General features: G+C 44.1%; 2 protein-coding genes across 3 annotated transcripts in view; both read left to right on the forward strand.

The window, feature by feature from the left end:
* LOC126529852 (ankyrin repeat and SOCS box protein 16-like) overlaps positions 1–26,512 on the forward strand; it is a 90,822-nt gene that overhangs the window by 378 nt on the left and 63,932 nt on the right. The gene's annotated exons all lie outside the window — the stretch shown is intronic.
* On the forward strand, positions 5–18,664 carry LOC126529940 (uncharacterized). Its single transcript, XM_050177410.2, has 3 exons — positions 5–1,100; positions 8,228–8,435; positions 12,352–18,664. The coding sequence occupies exons 1-3, from the start codon at positions 630–632 to the stop codon at positions 12,750–12,752; spliced, it is 1,080 nt and encodes a 359-aa protein (XP_050033367.1). The 5' UTR covers positions 5–629; the 3' UTR covers positions 12,753–18,664.

Here is a 26,512-nt window from a genome sequence, read left to right on the forward strand (position 1 = left end):
AAGTTCGGAGAGCCCGTACCTCTTAATGACATGCTGCGCGGGTCGGCATGTTTGTAGTTAGCGTGGCACTTGTTATGCGTGTGTCTACTCGCATACTGCGTGCGCAAATTTCGCAATGTTCTATATTTTGCTGTACACACCGTTACCGAATTTTCCGCTATACACAGCATAATACCGTATTTGCTAACACGTTTTATCAACAATTACGCCAGCACTGCATAACCCATGTTACTGGGTAGGGGCTAAACAGCGATCAGTATATAAGCAATATAAGCTCGAGTTTATTGCCGAAAGGTGCGACTCAGCAGACAATACTAACCATGTCTTTTTTGGTACGTGAATTATTTGCTTGTTTATTTGGTTTACTTTATTATTTGAACCAAATTATTTGCCTGTTCTATTTAGTTTGCATTATTATTTGAACCAAGCAATAAATAAGAATTGGTTTTGCGTTTGCTCATGGTTTGCTGCGCGCCGAAGTAGCCTACATCAAGCCTTGCCAAGACAAGCTCTCTACTTTTAATCGCATGGTTTGAATCCTTTGTGGTCTGCCCAGGCGCTAAGCAAGCAATCCCGCTTATTTGTCCGATTTCCTTTAGTTGCGTTTTAAGTGCGTGTCTACATCAGCGATGCCGTACAGCGTGCTTCATGACGGGCTGCTGCTGCAGTCGCTGCACTGGAGAGAAATAGAAGACCTGTACTTGCTCCAAATGGCGGGATCTTCGGAACCACGGCGGGATCTTCAGAGGCACGGCCTGCTTGATTTGGAGCACATGGACAGCGCCATGTTCTACCGGTCGTTCAGGTTCCAGAAAGCGGACCTGGACGATCTGACGGCAGCTCTACTGATTCCCGAAGAGGTGGAGAGCGCCCAGCGGGTTCGAGTTGCAGGCCGCGAAGCGCTGTGCATGACGCTGCGCCGTCTCGCCGACCCGAACCGCCTGTGCGACCTCGAAGTGCTCTTCAGCCGCCACAGTTCGGTGATATCAAGTGTAGTGTGGAAAGTTTTGTCTCACATCGAGTACCACTTTGGGCACCTCCTTGCAGACCTCACAGTACACAGGTGGCTCAACGTGCAAAACCTGGAACTGTTTTCCCGGGTAAGAGCATGCTATCACCTGAAGTGTGAATCACCGATTGCTTATTTCTTTTTAAGAGAAGGTTTCTTTGCTTTTCCCGCTGCTTGCCCGCGGCTGTCTTGTACACTGCGTCTGTAGATGATTGAGAGCGTGTAGAATGTGCAAAAAGGTGAGGCGTGCAGACAGGACACAAGAGAAGTGGACAACACTAACGCCTCTTCTCTTCTCTTGTGTCCTGTCTGCACTCCTCACCTTTTTGCATAATGAATCCTTACCAACTAGCTCAGCTTTCTGTCTTCGTGTAGAATGTATACGCGGGAGGAATGCGGGAGAGGACAAAGGCAACGTTGAAAAGCATGCCCCTTAGGGCCCCTTTAATGCGCCAGCCGGGTGCACGGCCTGCTTAATTTGGAGCGCATGGACAGTGCCTTCTTTAGCAATTATGCCACTTACACTGTTTTTCTTAATTGTATATATTGAGAACGGGCTACACGACACACAAATCAACAATGGAAACTGTAACGAAGTAGTACTGTAGAAGAGCAGTCAGTTTCTCGAAGCGAGCAACCCAGTCAGGGGCACATGGCTGAAGAGTGTGGTGCTCGATGAATTCATAGATTGTGCATCAACCTCGTCATGCTTATTCACCATGCAGAAGGATTGAAACAGATAGAGTGATTGTGAAGAAGAAAGCTACCGTTCTTCACAATCACTCTCTCTCTGCTGTAATCCTTCTTAGCATATAAAGATGTTATATGCTAAAAAGGATTACAGCAGAGAGTGAGTGAGCATCAAAAGGTACACCATGTTCTTTCTCAACAAAGGAACCTGATAGCGTATGGATATTAAAAAAAATGTTTTTAAAATGCACTGTAGTTTATGCCAAAAGAACATTGCATTGGTTTGGGAGTAGTATGGTAGTACAGCTCAATTAAACCATGACAGCGATGCAGAACAAATGCCGCAATCTGAGCCGTTAAAAGGACATCGTGAGACACAGAAAATACATTCTGCTTGTCCACGCCAGATACTACTGGTGTGGGTGTTATCACGTGACTTCGAAGGGAAACTTCACTAGCCCCACAGTCTTAACATTGCACCACATTCACCAAGAAAGTCAACCCCAAGGATCATGTTGGGAGTGGTGTGTTCCAAAACAACAAATTCATTTGGAAAATCTTGTCCACCCACACTCACTATAGTAGAGCAAACTCCAACGGGCCGCAGCGGTTCGCCCCCAACTCTACGAAAAGTAGTCTTTTTGTCCCATGCAAATATTTTGTGTCCAAGACGATTCTTAAACAAAACACTCATTACAGAGACTGTGGCACCGGTATCGACTGAGACATCAGACATTGATTTGCTGTCCCAATCCCTAGCAATTATTAAACACAAGCTGCCAAATGCAACGGTTTTTCTTTTCGGAGATTTTAATTACCCCCAGATTAACTGCAGTATGCTGTCTGTATCAACAGGGACCTTTTTTACTGAAGCAATACAGTTTCTTGAAGTAACAGAAGATTTCAACCTCCAGCAGATGATAGCATGCCCCACCAGAGGCGATAACATACTAGACTTACTTCTTACAAGTCACGCGGAGGACATTTCCGCCATTACCGCGATACCTGGCTTCAGCGATCATTGTCTCCTGCACGTTGTTATTCGTCTTCCACTGAGTAAGAAATCATCTACCCAAAAACTAATCTCTGACTACCGGAGAGGTAACTATGAGGCCATAAACAGTGGACTAGAGTCATTTTGGAAAAACTTTCAGACCACTTTTTCGTCACGCTCAGTGAACTCCAACTGGTAGCTATTTAGAAACGCAATGTTAAAGCTAAAAGATAAGTACATACCCACTATTGTTGCAAAATCAGACTATAACAACCCTTGGTTCACTAAACGTGTAAAATCTCTTCTTAAACGTAAAAAACGTCTCTACAGGAAAGGAAATCAAAGTAATAACACTGCAGCGTGGGAAAGGTATCGTGCATGCATAAAATTGTATATTCAGAAGGTCAGTCAAGCCAAAGATAAATTTAACAGTCACAATCTACTCTTCATTCCCCAATCAAATCCATATAAATTTTGGCACATGCTCTCCACTAAAGACAGATCTAACACCATCGAACTCGTTGACCTCAATGGTGAACCTATCCATAATGATGAATGCGCAACTGCCCTAAATAACTACTTTTCTTCTGTATTTACTGCTCCCATTCACGAATCTGACCTGCCCACACTTACTGCTTCAGTGCAAACTATGCCAGACCTAGACATATACGCGGAGGGCATATTTAACCTAATCAATAGTCTTAAACCATCATTGTCCGCAGGCTGTGATGGTATTAGTAGTAAGCTTCTGAAGAACACCTCTCATATATCAGCACAAATACTCTGCGTACTATTCAAACAATCGCTAGAAACGGGGACCGTTCCTGGTGACTGGAAGAAAGCTAATATCTTGCCCATTTTTAAATCAGGTGGCCGCTCGAACCTTACCAATTACTGCCCAATCTCCCTTACAAGCATCCCCTCAACGTTACTAGAACACATTATAGCCTCAAGCCTAATGAAATTCCTTGAAAGCATAAATTTTTCTACCCATTTCAGCATGGTTTCCGAAAACACTTATCGTGATTCCCAACTCGCCAAATTCACCCACGACATTCTGCTTATCATGGACAGGAACCTGCAGATCGACGCCGTTTTCTTAGATTACTCAAAAGCTTTTGACAAGGTGCCTCACAAGCTCTTACTGCAAAAACTATCTGGACTTGGGATCTGTAATAACTTACTCAGATGGATTGAACAATTCCTATCCGGGCGCACACAATACACTTCCACAATCACCGCTCGCCTCTTACCGATGTGACTTCGGGCGTCCCTCAGGGCGCCTGTCTGTCCCCTTTATTATTTCTAATCTATGTAAATGACTTGCCTACAAGCATACATTGTAAACTACGACTTTTCGCAGATGACTGCGTAGTTTACAACACTGTTAACTCCTCTGACGATGTTCTTTGCCTGCAGCGTGACCTCGATGCCATCTCGCCATGGTGCGAAAAATGGCACATGCCTCTCAACTTGTCGAAATGCAAATCTATGTCCTTTACCCGAAAGCGCAGTCCCTTTCAGTCCACTTATCGCATTAGCTCTGTCAACATCAGCGCCACTTCATCTTACAAGTACCTGGATCTTATTTTGACGTCAGCACTCTCTTGGATAACACATATCGAAACAATACGTCGCAAAGCTGCGCGCTCACTCGGGTATCTACAAAGAAATCTAAAGAAGGCATCACCAGAGGTAAAGAAGTTGGCTTACGTGACATTTGTCCGTCCAGAACTTGAATTTGCTTCCGCTGTCTGGCATCTATCCCAAGATTACCTAGCCGCATCATTGGAATCCATTCAAAACCGAGCCGCCCGCTTCATCACTTCACATTATTCACGGTACACTAGTGTCACTTCTTTGACGCAAACAATAGGTCTGCCAACACTGAAGTCTCGCCGCATAATATCACGTCTTTGCTTGCTGCACTCTTTTTTTTACAACCCACGCTCAAGGCACAGCCTTCTTAAACCACCATTACAAACTTCCTCTCGCATAAGTCACAGCTCTGCCATAGCACGTTTACCCGGCCCCTCATCTGCCATGACCACTTCCTTCTTTCCTGATGCAATCCTTTATTGGAATGCGCTCCCTGACAACTTCGTTACCTGTACTGACTGCAAGAAATTTCGTGAATACCTAACAAATCACTTTGAATAACTTTCTGTTCCCAGTGTACTTCGTTCATGAACCCATCGTAAACCACTCGGAATAGTCTACCCTTATCAACCCTTCCACCTAGTCTTTTTCTTTTGTTTCTTTTATTGCGAATGTATTGCCGTGTTACTTCTTTAAGTTCGAATTTTTTCTTTGATTGTTTAAAGTCATACAAAATCAGCAATGTTTTTTTTTCTTTTTTTTTCGTTGTTTTGCACATAACCACTCTTACACGTGTTTGTATTGCCCTCCCTTGTGTAATGCCTTCAGGCCTTCAAGGTGATAATAAATAAATAAATGAAATCAGTGTTTAAACCATCAACACAGACACACACTTTGTTTTTGCGCGTGGCGACAGGCGTAGGACTACTTGACTGTCCCGCGACCTCACCTCCATTGGTCGTACCAGCTAGTTTCCCAGCTGGGTGGTGGTGAAAGTGAGCGACGGTGAGGTGATCGTGAGCGACGATAGCTGGTCGGAGGAGAAGTAAAGCTGTGGTCGGAAGCTGGAGGCTCACGCCGGGATGCACGTTCATGCGGATGTCATCGAAGAGGCGCAGCGGTCTGCCACGGCGCGCTGTCTTGGCCTCCAGATTGATGATCTGGTAAGCCTGAAACTTCCTGCTGCCGTCAGTGACAATACCTGGTGATATGTTCACGGATACCGCAGCTAAAGCAAATAGGTGGCTTGCGGTACACAGGATAGTCATAAAATGGGGCCTGAGGCTGGCTGTATGGGGGAGAAAGGCGTTGGGGTGGTGCAGTCTGACAACGTTCGAAGGTACGCGAAGGATGCTTAAACTCTGCCGTGTCGACACGGATGTGTTCATCATGCAAAGGCCGAATTTCACTGTTAGTTTGCAGTTGGCAAAGCACTGGCTGTTCAAGACAGTGTACGTCAAGTGTGTATTGGGGGTACTCTCGTCCTGCATTTTTTCCTCCACCTTGGGCTTGAAAGTGCGCCAATTCTTCTTTAACGAGTTGATGTACTAGCAAGGTGATGTTGTAGGAGGAGGAGACATCCATGCTTGTGACCGTGGTCATGTCAAGTCTACCAAACTTTGGCAATACACAACGCGCCTTCAGCGCCTCAAAAGCACATCAGTGAAGTCTTAGATCAAACGGAGTACGCAGGTCTTCCTTTGATATAAGGAGATTGTAACCATCTTCAGCGATGCCCTTCAGAAGATGTCCAACCTTATCTTTATCCGACGTGCCTGTGTTCACAATTCTGCACAGTTTCAATACTTCTTCGATGTAGGTAATGCATTTTACTCTGGGCAACTGTGCTCTATGTGAAAGCTATGCTCAGCCTTCTTTCTTTTTGAAAGTGAGTCTCCGAAGCAGCTCTTGATTTCCGCAACAAACCTTTCCCACGTCATCATGCTTCCATCATGCTTTCATAATTATCGAACCAGAGAAGTGCGGTTCCGGTGACAAAGAAAACTATGTTAACAAGTTGCGCTGTTGCATTCCACCCGTTGTGACCACTTACCGTTTGATAATACTTCAGCCAGTCATCGACATGCTCATCAGCTTTGCCGGAAAAGGTGGGCAGTTCTTTCTGAGGGATCCAGCAGATGACTTGCCTTGGGTGCTCACTGTCATCTTGCATGCTTGTGTCATGGCTGCCGCCAGCTGCTTGAGGTACGTTCATGTTCGTGTCTTCAGGCAGTAGTCTGAGCAAGCGCTGGCTTCGTTGTAGGGTTTGTAGAAGAAGGTTGTCCAGAGCGATTACCCAGTACCATCCACCAAAGTTTTGCAGATGAGATGGATTGATTTACAATATGATCGAGGAGGCGTAGAGACAAGATCGCAGGCAGTCGGGCCTTTTCTACACCGCGTGCAGTTCTTCCATCTACTCTTCTTAGCTCCGCCGTGCAGCATAACAGTATTTTACATTCCTTCAAATGAAATCATTTCCCTTACGCCTTTCGTGGTATGAGAATACTTCCTGGAATTACACTCTCATACAGCACCTATACATACTGTTTCGTTAAACAAAATTTTGCCTCTCCCATTTTACAAGAAATTATCAAGGTCTAGTTCGTTCATGCAGATTTTGTGCTCCTCCTGGTATACTTAAGTTTAACTTGTTTACTGACCTAAACAACCATAAGAGCTCTATTTTTGCATCTCAAATTTGGAAACAACAGACAGCCAAGGCAAGTATGTTACCTTCGCAAGTGACAGAGCCCCACTCTGTGATGTCACTGTGAAGACGGTTTGCAGTTTAACTACGGTGATAAATACGCTGCAGCAGCACACGACTTGCGTTGCTTGTAACAGGCTTCTGACTGCAGCGCCACATTTGTCATCATGCAGCGGAGAAGAACTGAACTACGCTTCCCACAGGGAAGACGTCACACCTACACCTCTAGCCACCGTGACAATGTGTTGCATATAAAAACATCACTAAGCCGCATTTACATGAATGCGACAGAAGCGTATCATATCAGCTTTGGCTACTATACTAGACATGACAGCAGTTGTGGCTAAACTGGAAAAATGTTAACTTATGGTATGGTACATTTCTGATATTTCTGAAAAATGAACAGTGTGCAAGTTTGTCTATGCAAACAACATACGCAGGACGCGGAGGTGCAAAGCTGCTTTTTGGAACATAGTTGTCAGCTAGAGGTTCTTTCGGTGCATTTTGCAACTCTACACTGGAAATAGCTTCGTTGCAAGTGGTGCAATCGATTACGTTTTCTCAAAGGGGAATTGAAACGTTAAGCAGTATGTTCCAATCTTCTCCGTTCACATGCCCTTGTTCACTGTGTTACTTGCACTGCTGCATCAGGATGACACTATAAATGTGATCCAGCGCGTCAACAGTTGTGCTACGATGCAGTACGCCTTATGGGGCGATGACAGTGCAAACCTCCTTCACTGGCTATGAACATTAGTGCACGACAGCGCCGCAAGAAAATACGTCTATTTGTATGTTCTGCGTACTGTGTAGACAAACACAACTGTTGCGCCCAAGATGTTTAATATCACTTCCATGCTGCGATATTGCACAAACCACCAAATGACATCAAAATTTGGTGTAGTGATTGGTGCTAATGATCGTTGACCAGTGTAAACACTAAAGAAAGGTCCGCTTAAAATTGATTCCCAGAGCATGTGGGATCTGCATGATTTTTCATCTGTGTGTGCGCACATGTGTTCGTGTGTGAGAGAAAGTGATAATCCTGATTTTTGTTGCAGTGATGCTAGCTTTTTAAGGTGATTTGGGATATGCAGTCGGCCAGGTGCACTGTGTTGGTGGAGCAATGTTTAGCCTTATTTCGTTGTGGCTTTTCCCCCGATACGTTGGAGTTTCCTGCTATAGATTGCTGTTTACAGCTGTTTCTTTTTTCTTTTTTGACCAGGCTGTGCACAAAAGAAGAGCTGCATTGAAAAACTGCTGGGCTTTTATCAGTGCCACAGCACGACGAATTTCCCGGCCTTTGATTGGACAGCAGGAGCAGTCCTCTGGCCACAGACTCCATCGCAGTCAGAAGTACCAAGCTGTGATATGCCCCAACGGCATGATCTGCCAATTGGACGGACCATTTCGGGGTCAGCGTCGCGATGCTGGTGCGTGAAGTTGCCTCTAATTGCTCCTCTAAAGGCACCATAGCAGTTAACATGACTAACTGAAACACTTAACACATTCTGGTAATATTGAGTGTAATCATTGCTACCACATTACTTAACTCTGTCATTATTGTGCCTATAGAAATCAATCAATTTGATTGACAGTTCTTTTATGTGTTGTTAAATAATTCCATTGGAATTCTTCTACTAGGAACGCCATGCACTGTCTGAAATAACGACTGAAATTTTTGTCAGATTTGAGAATATTTGGCAGATTGCGGAGTCTGGAAAAATAAAACTTTGACTGGAGGCACCGTCGAAGCTAGCCTCCAGTGCTCCTAGCTCTTCTTTAATAAAAAGACGCAAAATTTGTGCTTTGGTCGACTTGGCAACTTAAATTTTTAAATGACACCAGCAGTGAAGACAGAAGCTTCTCTCTGGTTTTCAGTTGTCTCATCTGATGTGTAGGTTGTTTTAACTTTGACTCAAATAATGGTAGGTGCTCATGAGTGTGTTATTTTGATAATTGTATTTGACTAATATCAAGTGCAATTTATTTTTTCCACTGTGGGTGGCTTTTGTCCATCAGCACCTTGAGAGCATGTGTACTATCGCGAGCAATATGAGCGGGAACACGTGAACGCGTGGCGTATAGCCTCGAAACCGAGGTAGAGTGATACGCGGATGGCGCTGTTGAAAACAGACGGGAAAGGTTGATGCTCTTCCGCTAACTGTTGGCACTCCCACCGTGCCTGCGTTTGTCGGAAATGGCAGCTCATTTCACTGGCCGCCGATAGCCGATAAGACGGTTACGTGCACAGTAGCTTACACAAGTCATTTCTTTCCCCAGTCATGCTTTTTTTTTTTTGAGGGCACAGCACTTCCACACCCATTCCTGCATTTAGCATACGGCATTTTCAGATATGCCCCCGTAGGACCTGATGTATATTTTATGGAGCCCATTGTGTCACGCGTTCCAGGCAGACGGACAGATTTTTCAGGGAAGTAGCTCTCGAATGTTTATGCTTCAAAACAGTGCTGCTATTGGCCACGCTTCGGTGCATAAAGTTATCAGTAACCGCAATATCAAATAGCTTTATCAATGTGCGCCGGCGATACGAAGTTCCACCCTTTGTATAAAGAGACGCACGGTTTGAATGCCAACGGTTATTAGAACAGTGTCCTCCTTTCCACTTTGTTTCCGATGGCAGCCGTCGCATATCGCCCGTAGCAAGGTTCGAGGCTATCTGACATGCGCCCCTATGTTCCCGCTCATATTGCTCACGATAGTACAAATTATTTCGAGCAATACTTCTTGTCATGTGGGGCTTTCACTTGCACAAGAGCAGGCAGTCGATTTCAGACCGACCTTGGACCGAAGCTTGACTAGCTGTCTAATCTCTCACATTTTGAAAACCGCCTGTGCAAGTGCCCTTATTCATTACTGTGCAATATTTTGCAACACTCGACATTACTGTACAGCACTGTACAGGAACTGAACACAGCATGAGGAGGCTGCAGTGCTATTTGAATGCACACTGGATCACCTTGCTCGCACAGAAAAGCTGATAGTACGCAATGTTCAAGTAAAAGGAAGCTTGTGCATGCTCCCTGATCCGACAACCATTGCTTTGTGGGCCTAAAGTATGCAGTAAAAAGCAAACCAGGTGCCTGCTGCAATGAGTAGAAGCAAATGTTCTCCCTACAATAGGAACCTACCCATTCTCACATTTGTGAAACTACTGCTTTCCTGCAAAGCATGGGCATCACTATGACTAGTATTGATGCCAAAAAGTCTTCATAATAATTTTTTTTGTGATCTGACTTGCAAAAGTTTGGAACTATAGAACCAGCCGCATATTTTGTATATTTAAGATTTTTTTTACTATCAGTACTTATGCTAAAGATAGCAAATTATTACCGTATTTACTCGCATAATGATCGCACTTTTTTGTCAAAAAAATTGACGGAAATTCAGGGGTGCGATCATTACACAGGTTAAATTTCCCGCAAAAACAAAAAATTTTCATCCCGCGTTAGCTGCGGGGTGACAACAGGTCAACAAATAGGCGGCTGTCACTGTACGTAGTGCGGGACACCAAAACAAAAATGGCGGGCCGCGGAGCAAGCCGAACGTGCCGAACGAAATTTTTTTTCTTCTCATGAGTACATTACGTGCATTGAAACAGTTTCTTCTGTATCAGTAACGAATAATATCGTTAATATCGGCAACTTTACGGCAATAACGTAGCCATGTCCACTTTGAGGGGACATAAACATATGGGCGCGCTTAGCTGCCAGTGACATAGAAACACAAGGCGGGCATGCTGCGGAAACTGCAGCATTTGTCTTCACTACTATCCTAATATGGCATGTTTCCGCTAAGGGTGGGCAAATATCTTAGCTGTGTTACAAGCATTGGTGTATGAATAGGGTACACTTCTAACGTATCAGTGTAAACGTGGCTGCTATCATTGCCGCTCGTGGTTTGTTGCGTGCCCACGAGTGCACACGGGAATCGAAAGGCACCTTTTTTGTTGTTGTTGTTTACCACAACCATTATCTACACATAATAAAGGCAAGTTTGGTAGTAGCTTTCACCGACATTCACCAAGGATTACTGGTGAATGTCGTCTGGAACATATTTTAATATGGTTTCAGTGTTCGCGCAGAGTGGCTCATCTTAAATTGCAGCACCTTGCAACATTGTCATCAGTATGACATGCTTAGTGGGTCTCCAGGCTCTCTACATTTTGCGGAAAGTGATGAAAGGAATGAAAGGGGTATCTGCTTAAGAATGTTTGGTGCATGTAGAACGCTTGGTTTGTCTTGAAGAGTCGTTCGCGTAGCATTCGACAGATCACGATCATTATTACCTAGACTTGGCACACAACATATCGCTGCGGCAAGTTCGGGGTGCGATCATTACACAGGAAATAAAAAAAATCGAATTTTGATGACAAAATTCAGGGGTGCCATCATTATGTGAGTAAATATGGTACTTTATTTTTACTTTTTTTTGTGTTCGTTATGGTGCTTCTTTGAAGTATTACATAAAAATTGTAGAAAATTGTGCAAGCAATTATTACTGCTGTACATCTGTTGAAAACACCAGTGATCAGGCTGTAAATGTATGTATCACAGTATACATTGCGACTACTGTGTCCTGAAATAAAATGTTAAAACATAGAAGCACTGAAAATGGGACATTTCTTGCTGTAACGAAAGAGCCAAAGGTGTCTTCCCACAAGTTTAGGCCTAAAGGAGCACTGGCACCAATTTCAAACTGTAGATGCTTGTGTTGTGCGATTCCCCTGCATACTTGCGTACCTTTGACCGAGGATTTCTGGTGAATGTCGTCGTGAACATATTTTAATATGGTTTCAGTGTTCGCGCAGAGTGGCTCATCTTAAATTGCAGCACCTTACAAAATTGTCATCAGTATGACATGCTTAGTGGGTCTCCAGGCTCTCTACATTTTGCCAGCTGCACGATAATTGTGGGTATTGTAGATTGGGATAATTGTGTGAAGTACAAGATGGATGCTGCTTTCTCCCTTGCTCCCCTGCCTGCTCTTTGTGCCTGACTTCTTCTTGCCATGCGCATCGCTCTCCTGTGTGTGTTAGCAATAATCTGAACACACCATAACAGGGCATCGGTGCATGGTGAAGCAGTGCCCATTGAAGCACAGAGATGGCACCACATGCATGACTAGCAGACAAATTGTGCAACTGGCCATTCAACAAACTTGCTTTTCGCTGTTACCAGTTTATGAACTCACGTGGTACCTTTTTGGTCAATCACCATTGTGTGAATTCACCCGCCACATGCAGTGCTTCTGTTTATGCATTAAAGGTGTTGTTGCATAAACCTCTATCCTTTTAAGGCTCTTACAAGAGGTATCACCTTGTTTCAGGCATTCTGAAGGAGACAGCGCTCTACGCCAACTTGGAGAAGGTCACCCAAGGCCAAGAATATGTGATCTATGGTGGCCCCACCTACCCACTCTTGCCCCTGCTCTTTACGCCTTTTGATGGCACACGTTTGCAGCCTTATGAGGTGCATTTTAATAAGCGCATGGGCACTGTGCAGCAGGCCATAGAGGTGGGCTTAGACAAAGTCGCAGCAGATTTTGCATTTGTTGATTTTCAGAGGAATACAAAAATGACGCACCAGAGGGTGGGGCGAATGTACAAAGTTGCAACACTGTTGTCTAACTGCCGCACTTGCCTGTACGGCAGTCAAGTGTCGGCACACTTTGACATCGCACCACCCTCACTCAGAGAATATCTCGTGCCATTTCAAGCCCTCTCATAGTGTACAATAAAGTGGTACTTCTGATGTTGACATACAGTTACTTGTGCAAAATACAAGGGGCGGTCACAAATTTTTGTAACTCAGCTGCAACCAAAAGCTGGACACTGGTTTTTCTATATCCTTTGATCAGCTCATCTATCTAGGCAAGCATGGTCAGAGTATCGGCTCCGGGTTCCGCCATTGTTTTGCATCCGCAAACGTGGCATATTCTCATGATTTCAAGCTTTAGTGTTGGAGTGTGATACAGTCTTTATGCAAGCAGGGCAGTTCTGCCAAGGAAATTCACATTAGAATAGTGAATGCGTATAGCACTGAGTGGCCTTCGTATGTTAATATGATCGCTTGTTGGGTTTTAGATGCAGCTGTCTGGTTGTGTGAGATGACCCAAAGTCATGACAAACCAATGCTTTGACTGATTTGGATCATACAGCGCAGACTACGAGCCTAATCATGAATCACGGAATTAAGTAGTCCGAAATTTCCACAGAATGGCCCATTTTGTATGGCAGTGCATGCATAATTATGGCTTGGGTGTCCGAATATTGAAATTTGCTCTTCATTACAAATACATATATTCTAAAAAAATGACTACCAAATATTGAATATAGTAGAATGTTTTCTAATTTCTGAAGAAACATAAGATATGAAATTTGCATGGGGTCTTTTGGTAAAAAAGGAAGAAATCAAGCTTATGTATTTTGACAAATGCACATACAGTCAAACGCTTTTATAATGAAGAGCTTGGGTCCTCCAAAATCCCTCATTATACAGGTCACTTCGTTGTATAGGTCGTGCACTGTATCGCATGCAATAGAGCGAGCTAAGCACGTTCAGAAAAAGAAAACCTTGATTTAACATGAATTAAAGAGACACTTCGTCCGATGCAATGTGCAACTGCAGCCGACCTTATCACATCGAGGTTCACGGCATGCTCCACTGCAAAATCTGCAAGTGACGCAAGGTACATCTACAGAGCGTTAAATGCCGCTCTTGCCTCGCTTGTCGTCAGTGTTCTCGTTTCGCCTGCAGGCTCTTCATCACTGCTATCTGTGTCGGTCTTCGCCTCCTTCCCGTCCTTGATGGCTTCGACGATGTCGTCAGTCATCAATTCTGAGCAGATCATCACGTTGTCGTCAACCACGATGTATTCGTCAGCCGTCACTCCCGCTGCTGTGTTGCAAGAGGCGGCGTACGAGTGGAGAGATTCATGTAGCTTTGAAGCAAAACGGGAACAGTCGCCATCGTCGGTGCGGTTGTCAAGTGCGTCGCTAGCGCCGTCTTCAGCTGTAGCAAATCCAGCCTTCCGCCAGCAATTACGCACAACATCTGGTGGCATGCTCCACCAAGCACTCGTAATCATTTGAATGGCTTGGCCAACGTTTATCTTTGTTGGCAGCTCAACCTTGTGGTCCAAGTTTAGCAGAATTTTCTGCAGCATTCGTGTGTGGTAGTGTGCCTTCACAGACCTTATTATGCCTTGATCTAATGGCTGCAACAGGGGAAGTGCAATTTGGTGGCAAAAAAAATTACATTCGCATGCTCTAGCACCGGGAGCTTGTTGTGTGCGTCGCAGTTGTCAACAACAAGGGCAATCTTGCGGTTCTGCTGCCGCATCATTTTCTCCACTTGGAAAAGCCAGGCTTGAAACAAGTCGGCCATCATCCAGGCTTTCTTGTTGGCCACATAGTCAGCCGGAAGGCTATGCATGCCTTTGAAGCACCGTGGTTTTGCAGACCGTCTGGCCACAAGTGGCTTTAGCTGCTCTGTACCCGCAGCGTTGCAACAAAACAGCGCTGTCAAGTGTTGCTTCGACTTCTTGCCGCCTTTTCAACAATCTGTCTTCTTGCTGAGTGTTTTCTCAGGGAGCAGCTAATAAAAAAAGGCTGTTTCGTCAGTGTTTAGGATATCTGCTGGTCTGTACTCCTGTTGCACATTGAGCAGCTCCGACTTGCACCAGCTATCGGCAGGATCGCTCGATGCATTGGCTTCTTCTCCCACTACGGCTTTAAAAATGATGCCATGGTGTTGTTTGAAACTCCTCAGCCATCGGCTGGTTACCTTGAACATGCTTCATGTCTAACTTATTCAACACTGAATGCACAAGCAAATTTCCTGGCCTTCTCGCAGAGCAAAGGTCTGCTGACAGGAACCCTCTTCGCGCTCATGTCTGCTAACTACGTGTAGACGGTGGCATCAACATCATTGAAAGTGGCGGCTCGAATCCTCTTCCACAACGGGTCTGTCTCACCTTCTGTCACTTGCACTTGTATCTTGTCCTTGTCTTTAAGGAATGTGGATGGTGTCGATGCACTGATCCCATTCTGGTCTGCAACGTCTTTCTTTTTACGGCCACTCACGACAGCACTGACAATTTGTGACTTTCTATCAAGGGAGAACTGTTAGTGCTTCGATGTTCCTGCGCTGCTTACATTCATTGTGGTGATCCTGAAATGTTGCACCACACACAGCTCCAACTGCGCCGAGGAACAAAGGGAAGATGGCTAAAACCACGTCTGTTCAACTCGGTTAGCTGGCACGTAAACGCGTGCGCATGCAGGGAGAAGGGAAGTGCCGGCAAGCACTTGCTGAAGTTTACGTCATTTCGTCAGCTCCCAAGTGGACAGGTGCAAAATGGCATGCTTCAGCTGCCGGCTTCGTCGGCGCGTTTGCGCGTGTTGTTCATAGAGATCGGCCTTGTTCGTTTTCATGTCTACAGCTCACTACAGTCGACAGTTTCCCACAGCCGACAGCTCACTACGCCACCGAGCAGGAGCACTGAGATCCTTGCGCCTATAGTTTTTCTTTTTGCTGAGGCAACTCTAATGCCGCTCACCAAAATATTTGACTGCTCGGCTCCCGTGCACATTTTTTTCGTGCATGTCAACCGGTTGCCATGGAAAGTGCGAACCTTAGATTCTCCCGCGCGGTCTTTGCTGCAGTGCCGTCTGGTGCTCCCTATGCGCTCCGCAGCTCACTGGTGGCTGCGGAGGGCAAATGCAGAGCCGCTACATGTGTTCATTGTAAAGGAGCTAACCAGCCATCGGGGACACCTAAATTCCTTCATTGTACAGGCAAATTCGCTGTGGTGTTCTTCGCTTTAGAGGCATTCGAAACACACATGAAAGATAGGAATTCCGGCGGGACATGTGAAATACTTCGTTATACAGGTCATTTCGTTGTAGAGGCGTTCGACTGTAATGCCATTTACACTTAGACCTGCTACTGAGGATCTTGTAAATGATAAAGAACTGGTTTCAATTATCTGGAGCACCATAGCAAAAGCAGCAATGAAACAGTGGCACAACATGTTGCTAGATGCTCATACAGTGCTGTGTTTGCTGCAGGGATTCTACACCACTGCGCATTGTTGTAGAGGGATGCATACATAGTGAGATCGGCCAACTAATAAACCGTAACTGATTCATACTCGAGCTGCCTAAAAGTGAGCTATGCTTAGTGAACGACCGAAAATTATTAAGCAGAAGCTATCTATTCCATGCATTTGCCTATAAACTGGTGCCCCTGCACAGCAACCGCAGCTATTCAGCAGAATCAGTCGGAACAATCATCATGCCCATCATTCTCCCTTGAGACTGCAATAAGTGTTCTTATCTCTACCAGAGAACTAATATTCGACAACTTCGAATAGCAAGTTCTCGAACTGAATGTGCATTGAACTGGTGTAGCCGACATGGCCTACTGAACTGGTCTGTTGTCAATGAGAACTGTGTCTGCTTCAGGGTGTCTGCTGATGCCTTGTGCACCTTACTTTGACAGCATAACTCTGAAACTTTATTTCATTGTGTCCAAAACTTCTCTAAAACCTCCTTCTATACTCTCCCATAGTAGCTTCAAATTTTCTGACATTGATCAAAATGGGTTAAAGCCATTTCAATAAATTGATGGATGTAGTGCTGTCAGTTTTTTCGTACCTTTGTTATGAGTGAATGTCAGATTAAGATAACAAAGAATTATTTCTACTTTGATTAGGACAGTCGACAGTTCGGCATTGACCAGTTGTAGTTGTAGTCCGAAAGCGTAGCCTTCACAAAGTGAACTAAGTGCTCATGGAGGCGACCCTCAACCAGGATGCACTTTCAGTTATAATTTCAGTCTAATGGAAAGGAGCAGTTAAGTATGCTTGAACATCATTTCATATTGTCTAGATTCCAGTCTCTAGTTTCTTGAACTACTTCTAAAGGTCTGCTTGTTGCTGTGAACAGTTTGATGTAACTTGTGGAGAGATGCAAAACACACGGTGCGTGGAAATGTCTCAGCTATTAGGCTGAAAGCCAGTTCTAAATTAAAAGCTCTCGTCACTGCACAAGTATGGGTGACTGTGTAGGTCTTGGCATTAACTCTCAAGGTCTGTTGTGGTGACTTGTTCCTGGACTTGTACAGTTGGATCTCGTTAATTCGAACACGCTTAATTCGAACATTCGTTTCATTCGAACTGATGCCGTGGTCCCGTCAAAGTTATGTCTATTCCAAAGGGTGAGAACGCCCATTAATTCAAATGCGCAAGCATTTGTGACAGTTAATTCAAACATACTGTGCTCCGACAATGCTCTCAGCGTGCCAAATCACGCGGTGGCGCCTCCGACCAGCATTCCTCAGACCTCGCCATACAGGAAGAGTTTAGGAGAGACTCCTCAACGTCGTGCACGAAGAAAAAGAAACAAAAACAACTGTTGCGGAAAATTGTGTGCAGGTGTGCATCATCGATTACTTCTGTTAGTGACGGGTGAGTGACCTGTTATTGTTCCGGCACCGCCATGTATCCTATAGAGTCATTGTATAAGAACTGAAATTTCTGATGCAAAAAACCTCCGCTGTCTGATTTTCTGGACTTTTTTCAATGACCACAGGTCCGAAACGGCATTAATCGAAGCCACCACCACTGCCATTTTGTTTATCGCGTCGCCTCGAACCGGCGCTCTCGCACACAGATCTGCTGGCAGCCGGAGCCACACTAGGCCTAGCTACTTTGACGTTCGCTACTAAGCTTCTTGCTGTTCTGTGCAGTGTTTTTCATTGAAACAATTCGCCGCTGTTAGCAATGGCGCCGACTCTGCCTTTGTAATCCTTGCGTGTGTCTTCAGAGTGTGGAAAGCACGGCGCGTTGCGCAATGTTGGTTCCCGAAAGTCAACTTCGCCCCAATATAGCATTCTTACACGGTGAAACATACTAAAGGTTCAAAGGAGCAATTGTCATGGGACATGGTGTGTTTCCTTTAATTATACACACGTGCACCCACCTCCTCCTGTCGCACTGCAAGCACTGTACAAGTGACTGTAACTTGTAATTACGTGTGAAGAGATCTTGTGGAACTTGCCACTCATGTGTTAGCTCAGTGCACATGCGCCACTGCAGTTAAGTCCTCCATTCGATTAGCTTCCTTTAATTCGAACTTCTTTTAATACGAACAAATTTTCGGGCCCCTTCGAGTTCGAATTATCGAGATTCGACCGTAGTTCGTGACTTGTGGTTAGTTCATCTAACTACTGCAAGCAAGCTGCTCAATTCAGCACTTTTTCACTGTGGAACTCACTACTATTTGTTTTAAAATTGATGACTTACACACATTTATTACAGCATTCAGAAAGTTTAATTTGGATTAAACTTGTCCTACATCACCTTTGTGTATATACTGCGTTATGTGTGCATTTGAATTGTCATGTACTGTAGTTTATTATAGTACTCTTATTGATTACGTGTGGAATTGTTAAAGCATGCCGCTATTCTGTTCAATGTGTTCATATTTTCTCTATATTGCTCATTATGCTTGTTGTATAATTGTGTTTTTAATTCTGTATGCTGTATATACTGTAGTAAATACTGTACATACTGTAATAAATACTGTACCTACTGTAATAAATTCGGATTCTGAAGTAGTCGTGCTTCAACTTGAGTGAAGGCTGTTGCATTGAAATACTTGCAGATGATACATTTGTTCAGCAGTCCTTTTACAGCTTGAGAGCCTGTTAATATCTAGCGCTTCCCTCATGGCTGGATGGTAGTGTCCTGCAGACCTGCATGTCAAAGATTTTTGTGTGTATGTCTGACAAGGAGCTACAAGTATACAGAGATGTGTGGTAAGAGAATAGAATGCTTTGCATTGTGTTCTTCAGGTCTTGCTCGGAATCTTCTGCAAACGTGTTGGCACTGATGGTCATCTAGAAATAAACTAGATGTCTTAAGGTGTCATGGAAGAAGGCAGATCCCTGTCGATGCAACTCAAGTGACCTGGGAATTCAGTTGCCCGTACGCAGTAGTTTACCACATTCTGCTATTCACCAATCGACAGCCCATTGTTGGTGTTCCGATTCCAAAGGCTATGGATGTATTAATGCACCCATGCAACTTGGGCGAAGTCGGAACTGATCCTTGCGAGGCAACTGAAGTAACTTGCAGCACTTGTTTTTTATGACTACTTCCTACTGCGGTAAGATGAAATTACATGGATGAGTGGTGCAAAAGGCTCGTGAGAAAGGCCAGGTGTCAATGTTTCAAACGGGTTGTACTGATGAATTTCACGGAAGCTGCCTCTTTTCTGTGTTTGTGACCACAGCACTCTGCCTGCACGTACAAAATTGAAGTGAGGTAGCCAGGGCGAATGCACTATATACTACAAATTCTTATTGCAGATTTTGTCTGAATTTTCTGCTGTCACAGTGAGTTGTTTTGATGACACTACGACTCGAAGTGGTCAGATAGAATTTGTTGGAACTGTAAAAGCTTGTAAAACAAAAAGAAAGTAAGTGGAAGCAGTAGCGCAGATTGAAATATGAGAAATAAACTTGGTATAGGACAGCGCAAGGTGTATGCAACGAATGATCATTGGCAATTTTGATGATATAGTAGATGCAGCAGAAGACTTATACACTGACCTGTACAATACCCAGAGCAGCTATGCAACCTTCATTGGAAGTGAGGATGAACAGGGTGCAGAGGCTCCTTTGTAACTAGCAATAAAGTTGGAAAGGCCTTGTGAGACATTTTCCGGGGAATAACTGCAGGAGAAAATGGAATTACAGTTGATTTAATGAAAATTGGAGGAGGTATGCTTGAATAGGTTGCGCCCATTTATATGGAATGTCTTACAACTTTAAGTATACCAGGGGTAGCTGATATTTTAGTTGGCACTAAGAGAAAAAAAAGTAGCTAGGCAGGCCATGTAATGCGTTGGGCAGATAACCGGTGGACTGTTGCAGTTACAGAATGGGTGCCAAGGGAAGGACAGTGCAGTCGAGGATAGAAAAAAAAAATGAGTTTGGGCGATGAAATAAGGAAATTTGCAGGTGCAACTTGGAATTGGCTGGTGCAAGGCCCACCCGCTCTAGTGGCATAGTGGCTTCGGCATCGTGCTGCTAAGCCTGAGGGCATGGGATCAAATCCTGGCCACAGTGACTGCATTTTGATGGAGGTCAAGTGCAAAAGCGTCCCTGTACCATGCATTGGGAGCACAATAAAGAACCCCAGGTGGTCAAAAGTAATCCGTAGTCTCCACCACTATGGTGTGCCTCATATCATCGTGGTTTTGGCACGTAAAACCCCAAAATTTAAATAATTTTAATTCTTGATCAAGACAGGGTAATTGGAGATCGCTGGGAAGGCATTCAACCTGCAGTGGACATAAGAATAGGCCGATGATGATGATGATTATTTCGATATATAAAGGTTATATGTGCGCCGAATGCAAATAGCAGCGAAAATGCCGATATAACCCTTGTACACTGATCGACAATGTAGTGCGAGTAAGTGCACCTCTATTCTGTGAGAAAAAGAAATCCAGCCAGCACCTAAACAAATAACTTAACTCTCGGGTATCTCTAAAGCACACTGACCTGTGTAACATTAATGCACCTTTTTTGATATATTTAATGGATTCTTTGAGTTATTTTGTTTTAAAATTTAGCCATTTGGTATGTGCCATTGGGTGTGTGCCCATTCTTGGCCAATCCACCACTTTGACACATGCAGCACCGAAACCTTAAATGTTTTCTGATATGTGTCATACTTTTCTGTGCATACACTTGCCATCGTCATTCTTCCCTTGACAGTCATCATACATCGCCTTCATCCTTGTGACATCTCGCTCTGCATCCACCTGATTTGGAGTTTCCATTTCAGCATAGCTTATGAGAGGTGTAGTGCGTAAACATCAAAATTGCAAGAAAATTAAGCTTTGACATAAAATAAGCATTGCGTAACATTACTCATTGCACAGGATGAAAGCAAACGAAAGTTGTATGCATTGGTCTTAGTAGTGAAGCACTTAATCTCTTACTGTACAATATGTAAAATGTGATACACTCAGAACAACTGCTAGCATGACAGAATTGAAAAGAAGGGAAATCCTACATATTCACTCAGAATCTACGTCCTTTCTAGCAATGAAATACATAGCGTCTTTAGCACTGGAAATAACGTTCGAGTCATTTTTCCTTAAAAATGTACAGTGGCAGCTTGTCACACAGCATGCAAAAGGTTAATAAATAAGCAGGTTATTTCCACAATTTATACACTTGAAATCACTGCACAAGAAGTATGAAGGTGTTTATTTCCTCTATTAGCCAACTCAAGAAATACATTCGGGTGGTTCTTTGAAGCAAATCTGAATGCAGTTATGGGTTGTTTTGTGAAGTACCATAGAAATATGGTTTCTTGCAAAAGAACAAATGTGGCTGGAAAACTTATTTGTTGCACAAGCTATACTTCCTTTTTTTTGCACCACTATTGGTGCAGAATAGGTCAGAAGAATGCCAGCAGTGTTCATGTTGACATGGGGCCTGCCACTTTCTAGGAGCTAATAACAATAGAAGCAACAAATAACTCTTGGAAGAATATGGAGTAGCAGGGTTCGTACACCTCCTTGGAATCCTTGAAAAACCTTGAACTTCAAAAAAATATTGAAGATTCAAGGGCCCTCGGAACTCCTTGAAAATAAATTTGCTCCTTGAATTTCCTAAAGACGGGTTGGGGGCGACTCTTGAACATTCAAAAGAACAGACCTCTCATAGGAGTTATTCCAATGGACACTGCAACGGGAAACAGTTCTAGATGTTTTCTTTTAGGAATGTTGCTGAGTGGCTGCAATGTAGCGCCACATCCACAGCCACCAACGACAAGCTTGTTTAAGTCACCGATGCCATCGTGGAGCTAGACAAAGCCAGATCATGCAACCAAGCCGTGCCACTATTTTGTTTTGCTGATTGGTTCACACCTCAGCCACCATTGCTCTGTTTTCAAGCCTTAGGCTCTAGAAATACCACGCAGAAAATAAGTTTCAGCTACTTAGCTTTAACATGACGAGCATCCTTGGCTGAAGTGCAACACTACTAACCACCGTGCTGAAAGGCAATTGACAACATTACAATGAGAAATTCAACCTTAAAAAGTGACCTTGAAAGAGCTTGAAGCGCGTGTCCAACTCATCATTTCAGATAAGATGGAGATTTCACTATTTTTCAGTGTATTTGTACAAATAAGCTTGTTTCCCTCTCCTTGAATTGTCCTTAAATTTTGAGTCAAATGTTCTGTATGAACCCTGAAGGCTTTCTTTTGTCTTGCGCCAAACTCGTAAAGACTATGCTGCGCAAAAATTATGGAAAACCAAGGTCTATAAATGGTCATTTGAGAAGGATTTATGGAAATGTTTCATGGTGACATTTTGTGGTGGGGTTTGTCTACTTCATTCATCAATTGTGTGTGGCCATTTGTTGCCAATTTTCTTACGGCTGTCCGTTACTTTCTCAAGAGAACATTCAAACACCTACCAGCTTGTTCGGCCCTTGTAACTCCTGGCAGCATAATGTAAGGATTTATTCTATTTCATTCTATTTCTTTATCATCAGTCGCTCACAACCGGTTGCTAATGGATAATGTAAGCGAAGTGCCGCTCAAACCACAGAAATCAAGAAAAAAAGAAATAATTCGGACAGAATCGTCATACAATCTTGGCCCAATCTTGGCCACTAGCCTCACAGATTTGGCGGCCACATTCCAATTTGTACGAAATGTAAAATGCTTATATACCGTGCATTGGGTGCTTGTTAAAGAACCCCAGGTGGTCAAAATTAGTCTGGTGTCCTCCTCCTATGGTGTGCCTCATAATCAAACAGTGGTTTTGCCATGTAAACCACTATAATAATTTTTTTTTTGCCACATGCCCTTTGGAAATAGTGTGGTTGTCACATGGTGCAAAATTTATTGCTATAGCTTTTGCAGAAGTATATTCGCAATGGCCACTCTTGTGCAATTTTATCTCGAACACAAGTTAAAATTAAGCAAATACGTAGTGCAGAAACCTGCAAGATGGAAGAAGTTCCATGAAGGGAAAAAATTTGTAATCCACTTTAAAGCAGCACGATAACTCTGGTAGCATGAAGCTGCAAAAGAAATCTGCGTTGGTTGCTCAGAAAGGAAACCTTGGAGTTGAAGGAAACATTTGACCTGTCCTGGGAATGAGCTGACACTGCCACCTTTCTGGAGGAGTTGCTTTGCCAACTGAGCTAACCAGCAGGCTAGCAGATGGTAGGATGTGAAAGAGAGCATGTGCTGGTGGGCGAGTTGGTTGTACATGATTGTTAGTGCGCCTATGTGGTTGTCTCGTGCCTCCTTCCTTCGTCTGTTGTTTTATTTGGTGCCTTCGTTGTAATCGAGAATGAATAAAGATTGCCTTACGTGAGTGGCGTCTCTAGTCTAGTACACCATAGAGCTGCACTGCCAGCTTGGCCTTGTCCACAATGTGTTGCTGGTCCTCAAGGTCCATGCATGTCAGTTGATCTGATCAGTGCTGTACTGCTATGGTAGGATGAGAATGAATTAAATGGCAGCCAGAAGCACATAAACAGCGTATAAGCAGATAAGTTCTGCAAAAGTGTGGAGGATGTTTTCTGAAGGAGAGAGAGGGCAGGAAGGAAAGCTAGAGAGGTTAGCTGCCTTATAGGTGTGGAAGGGGGTGGGGGTGTGAAAGAGAGAGGACATGCGTCTAGATCAAGCTACGGCTCCTTCCAGTGCTGCAGAAGACAGCACCAGCCTCTCTGCTTTTCCACATAATTCGCCTTGTATCATGAGCACTATGCAAACTGCAACGTATCTACAGGCAGGCACTCAAGTCTGTCGCCTTGATGTACTGCAGAACTGAAAGGGTAATATGGCATCCTCCTACAGTCTGAAAGCCTGCTGGTTAGCTGGTTAAACAAGTTGGTCAAGGGACTGCACCTACATAAGTGCAGTGATGCAGGGTTTGAGCCCCTGTACCAGAATGAATTTTTCTTCATCTCCAAAACTTTTCTCCAGTCTGTAATGAAAAAGTTGTATAAATACCAGCCCTGCTAGTATACCAAGGTTGCTTTGCAAGGATATACTGCTCGTCTATAACCAATTTAGCCAAACAAATTCGTTGCAGTTGACCTTTAAGAAATGAAAAGATGGAGAGCAAAGGGGTGTGGCAGATATTTATTTATATTCTATTTAAGATAAAGGAGTGTTGTTAAGCAGGTCATGTGACAGATATGTCAAAGCAGGATGGGTTGCCAAGGGTAAGGAAAATGCAGTCGAGGATGGTAGGAGATTTAAGTGGGATTATGGCAGGTGACGCAGTGATGGCATAGAGGCAGAGCATCCACCTCGCTTGCAAGAGGACCGTGGTTCAAATCCCAGTGTCGCGCAATTTTCCACAGAAAAAACAAAAAATCTGTGTTGATGAAATTGCATAAACAGGCCTGGAGTTCGGCCTGATCCCGGTGACCAGAACCGTTAACACACTCCCTCACCAGAGCAGGACTGGCCACCTTGGTGCAGTACTTGGCCACAACCTCCTATATGAATACAACGATCAAACCCCCGGCCCTCTGTCCCCAGCAGCTGCAAAGCAGCTGACCACGGCATTCTATAGCATTAACGAGAGGGTGGCAGGTCTTGTTGTGAAACTTAATAAGAGGTACAAATTGAAGGTCGTATAGGCCTATGCGCCTACATCCAGCCATGATGACCAGCAAGTCGAAAGCTTCTATGAAGACGTGGAATCGGCGATGGGTAAAGTCAAAACAAAATACACTATACTGATGGCCGACTTCAATGCCATGGTAGGCAAGAAGCAGGCTGGAGACAAGTCGGTGTGGGGATATGGCATGGGTTATAGGAATAGCAGGGGAGAGTTATTAGTAGAGTTTGCAGAACGAAATAATTTGCGGATAGTGAATACCTTCCGCAAGCAGGATAACCGAAAGTGGATGTGGAGGAGCCCGAATGGTGAGACTAGAAATAAAATAGACCTCATACTCTGCGCTAACCCTGGCATCATAACAGATGTGAACGTGCTCTGCAAAGTGCGTTGTAGTGACTGTAGGATGGCGAGATCTCAAATTAGCCTAGACTTCAGGAGGGAATGGAAGAAACTGGTACATAAGAAGCCGATCAGTGAGTTAGTGGTAAGCGGAAAAACAGAGGAATTCCGGATGAAGCTACAGAACAGGTATTTGACTTTAACTCAGGAAGAGGACCTTAGTGTTAAAGCAATGAACGACAGTCTTGTGGGCATCATTAAATAGTGTGCAATAGAAGTCGGTGGTACCTTTGTTAGACAGGATACCGGTAAGCTATCGCAGGAGACGAAAGATCTGATCAAGAAACGCCAATGTATGAAAGAGTCTAACCCTACAGCTAGAGTAGAACTGGCAGAACTGTCGAAGTTAATCAACAAGCGTAAGACAGCTGACATAAGGAACTATAATATGGATAGAATTGAACATGATATCAGGAACGGAGGAAGCCTAAAAGCAGTGAAGAAGAAACTAGGAATTGGCAAGAATCACATGTATGTGTTAAGAGACAAAAGCCGGCAATATCATTACTAATATGGATGAGATAGTTCAAGTGGCTGAGGAGTTCTGTAGAGATTTATGCAGTACCAATGGCACCCACGACGATGATGGAAGAGAGAATAGCCTAGAGGAATTTGAAATCTCACAAGTAATGCCGGAAGAAGTAAAGAAAACTTTGGAAGCTATGCAAAGGGGGAAGGCAGCTGGGGAGGATAAGGTAACAGCAGATTTGTTGAAGGGTGGTGGGCAGATTGTTCTAGAAAAACTGGCCACCCTGTATACGCAATGCTTCATGACCTCGAGCGTACTGGAATCTTGGAAGAACGCTAACATAATCCTACTCCGTAAGAAAGGGGACACCGAAGACTTGAATATTTATAGACCGATCGGCTTACTGTCCGTTGCCTACAAAGTATTTACTAAGGTAATCGCAAATAAAATCAGGACCACCTTAGACTTCTGTCAACCAAAGGACCAGGCAGATTTCGTAAAGGCTTCTCAACAATAGGCCATATTCACACTATCAATAGAGAAATGTATGGAATATAACCAACTTTTATATATAGCTTTCATTGATTACGAGAAAGCGTTTGATTCAGTCGAAACCTCAGCAGTCGTGGAGGCATTACGGAATCGGGGTGTAGACGAGCCGTACGTAAAAATACTGAAAGATATCTATGGTGGCTCCACAGCCGCCATAGTCCTCCATAAAGAAAGCAACAAAATCCCTATAAAGAAAGGCGTCAGGCAGGGAGATACGATCTCTCCAATGCTATTCAGAGCGTGTTTACAGGAGGTATTCAGAGAGAATAGCCCAGAGGAATGGGAAGAATTGGGGATGACAGTTAATGGAGAATACCTTAGTAACTTGCGATTCGCTGATGATATTGCCTTGCTTAGTAACTCGGGGGACCAATTGCAATTCATGC

This window comes from Dermacentor andersoni, chromosome 5, assembly GCF_023375885.2.
Source record: "Dermacentor andersoni chromosome 5, qqDerAnde1_hic_scaffold, whole genome shotgun sequence".
NCBI lineage: Eukaryota > Metazoa > Arthropoda > Arachnida > Ixodida > Ixodidae > Dermacentor > Dermacentor andersoni.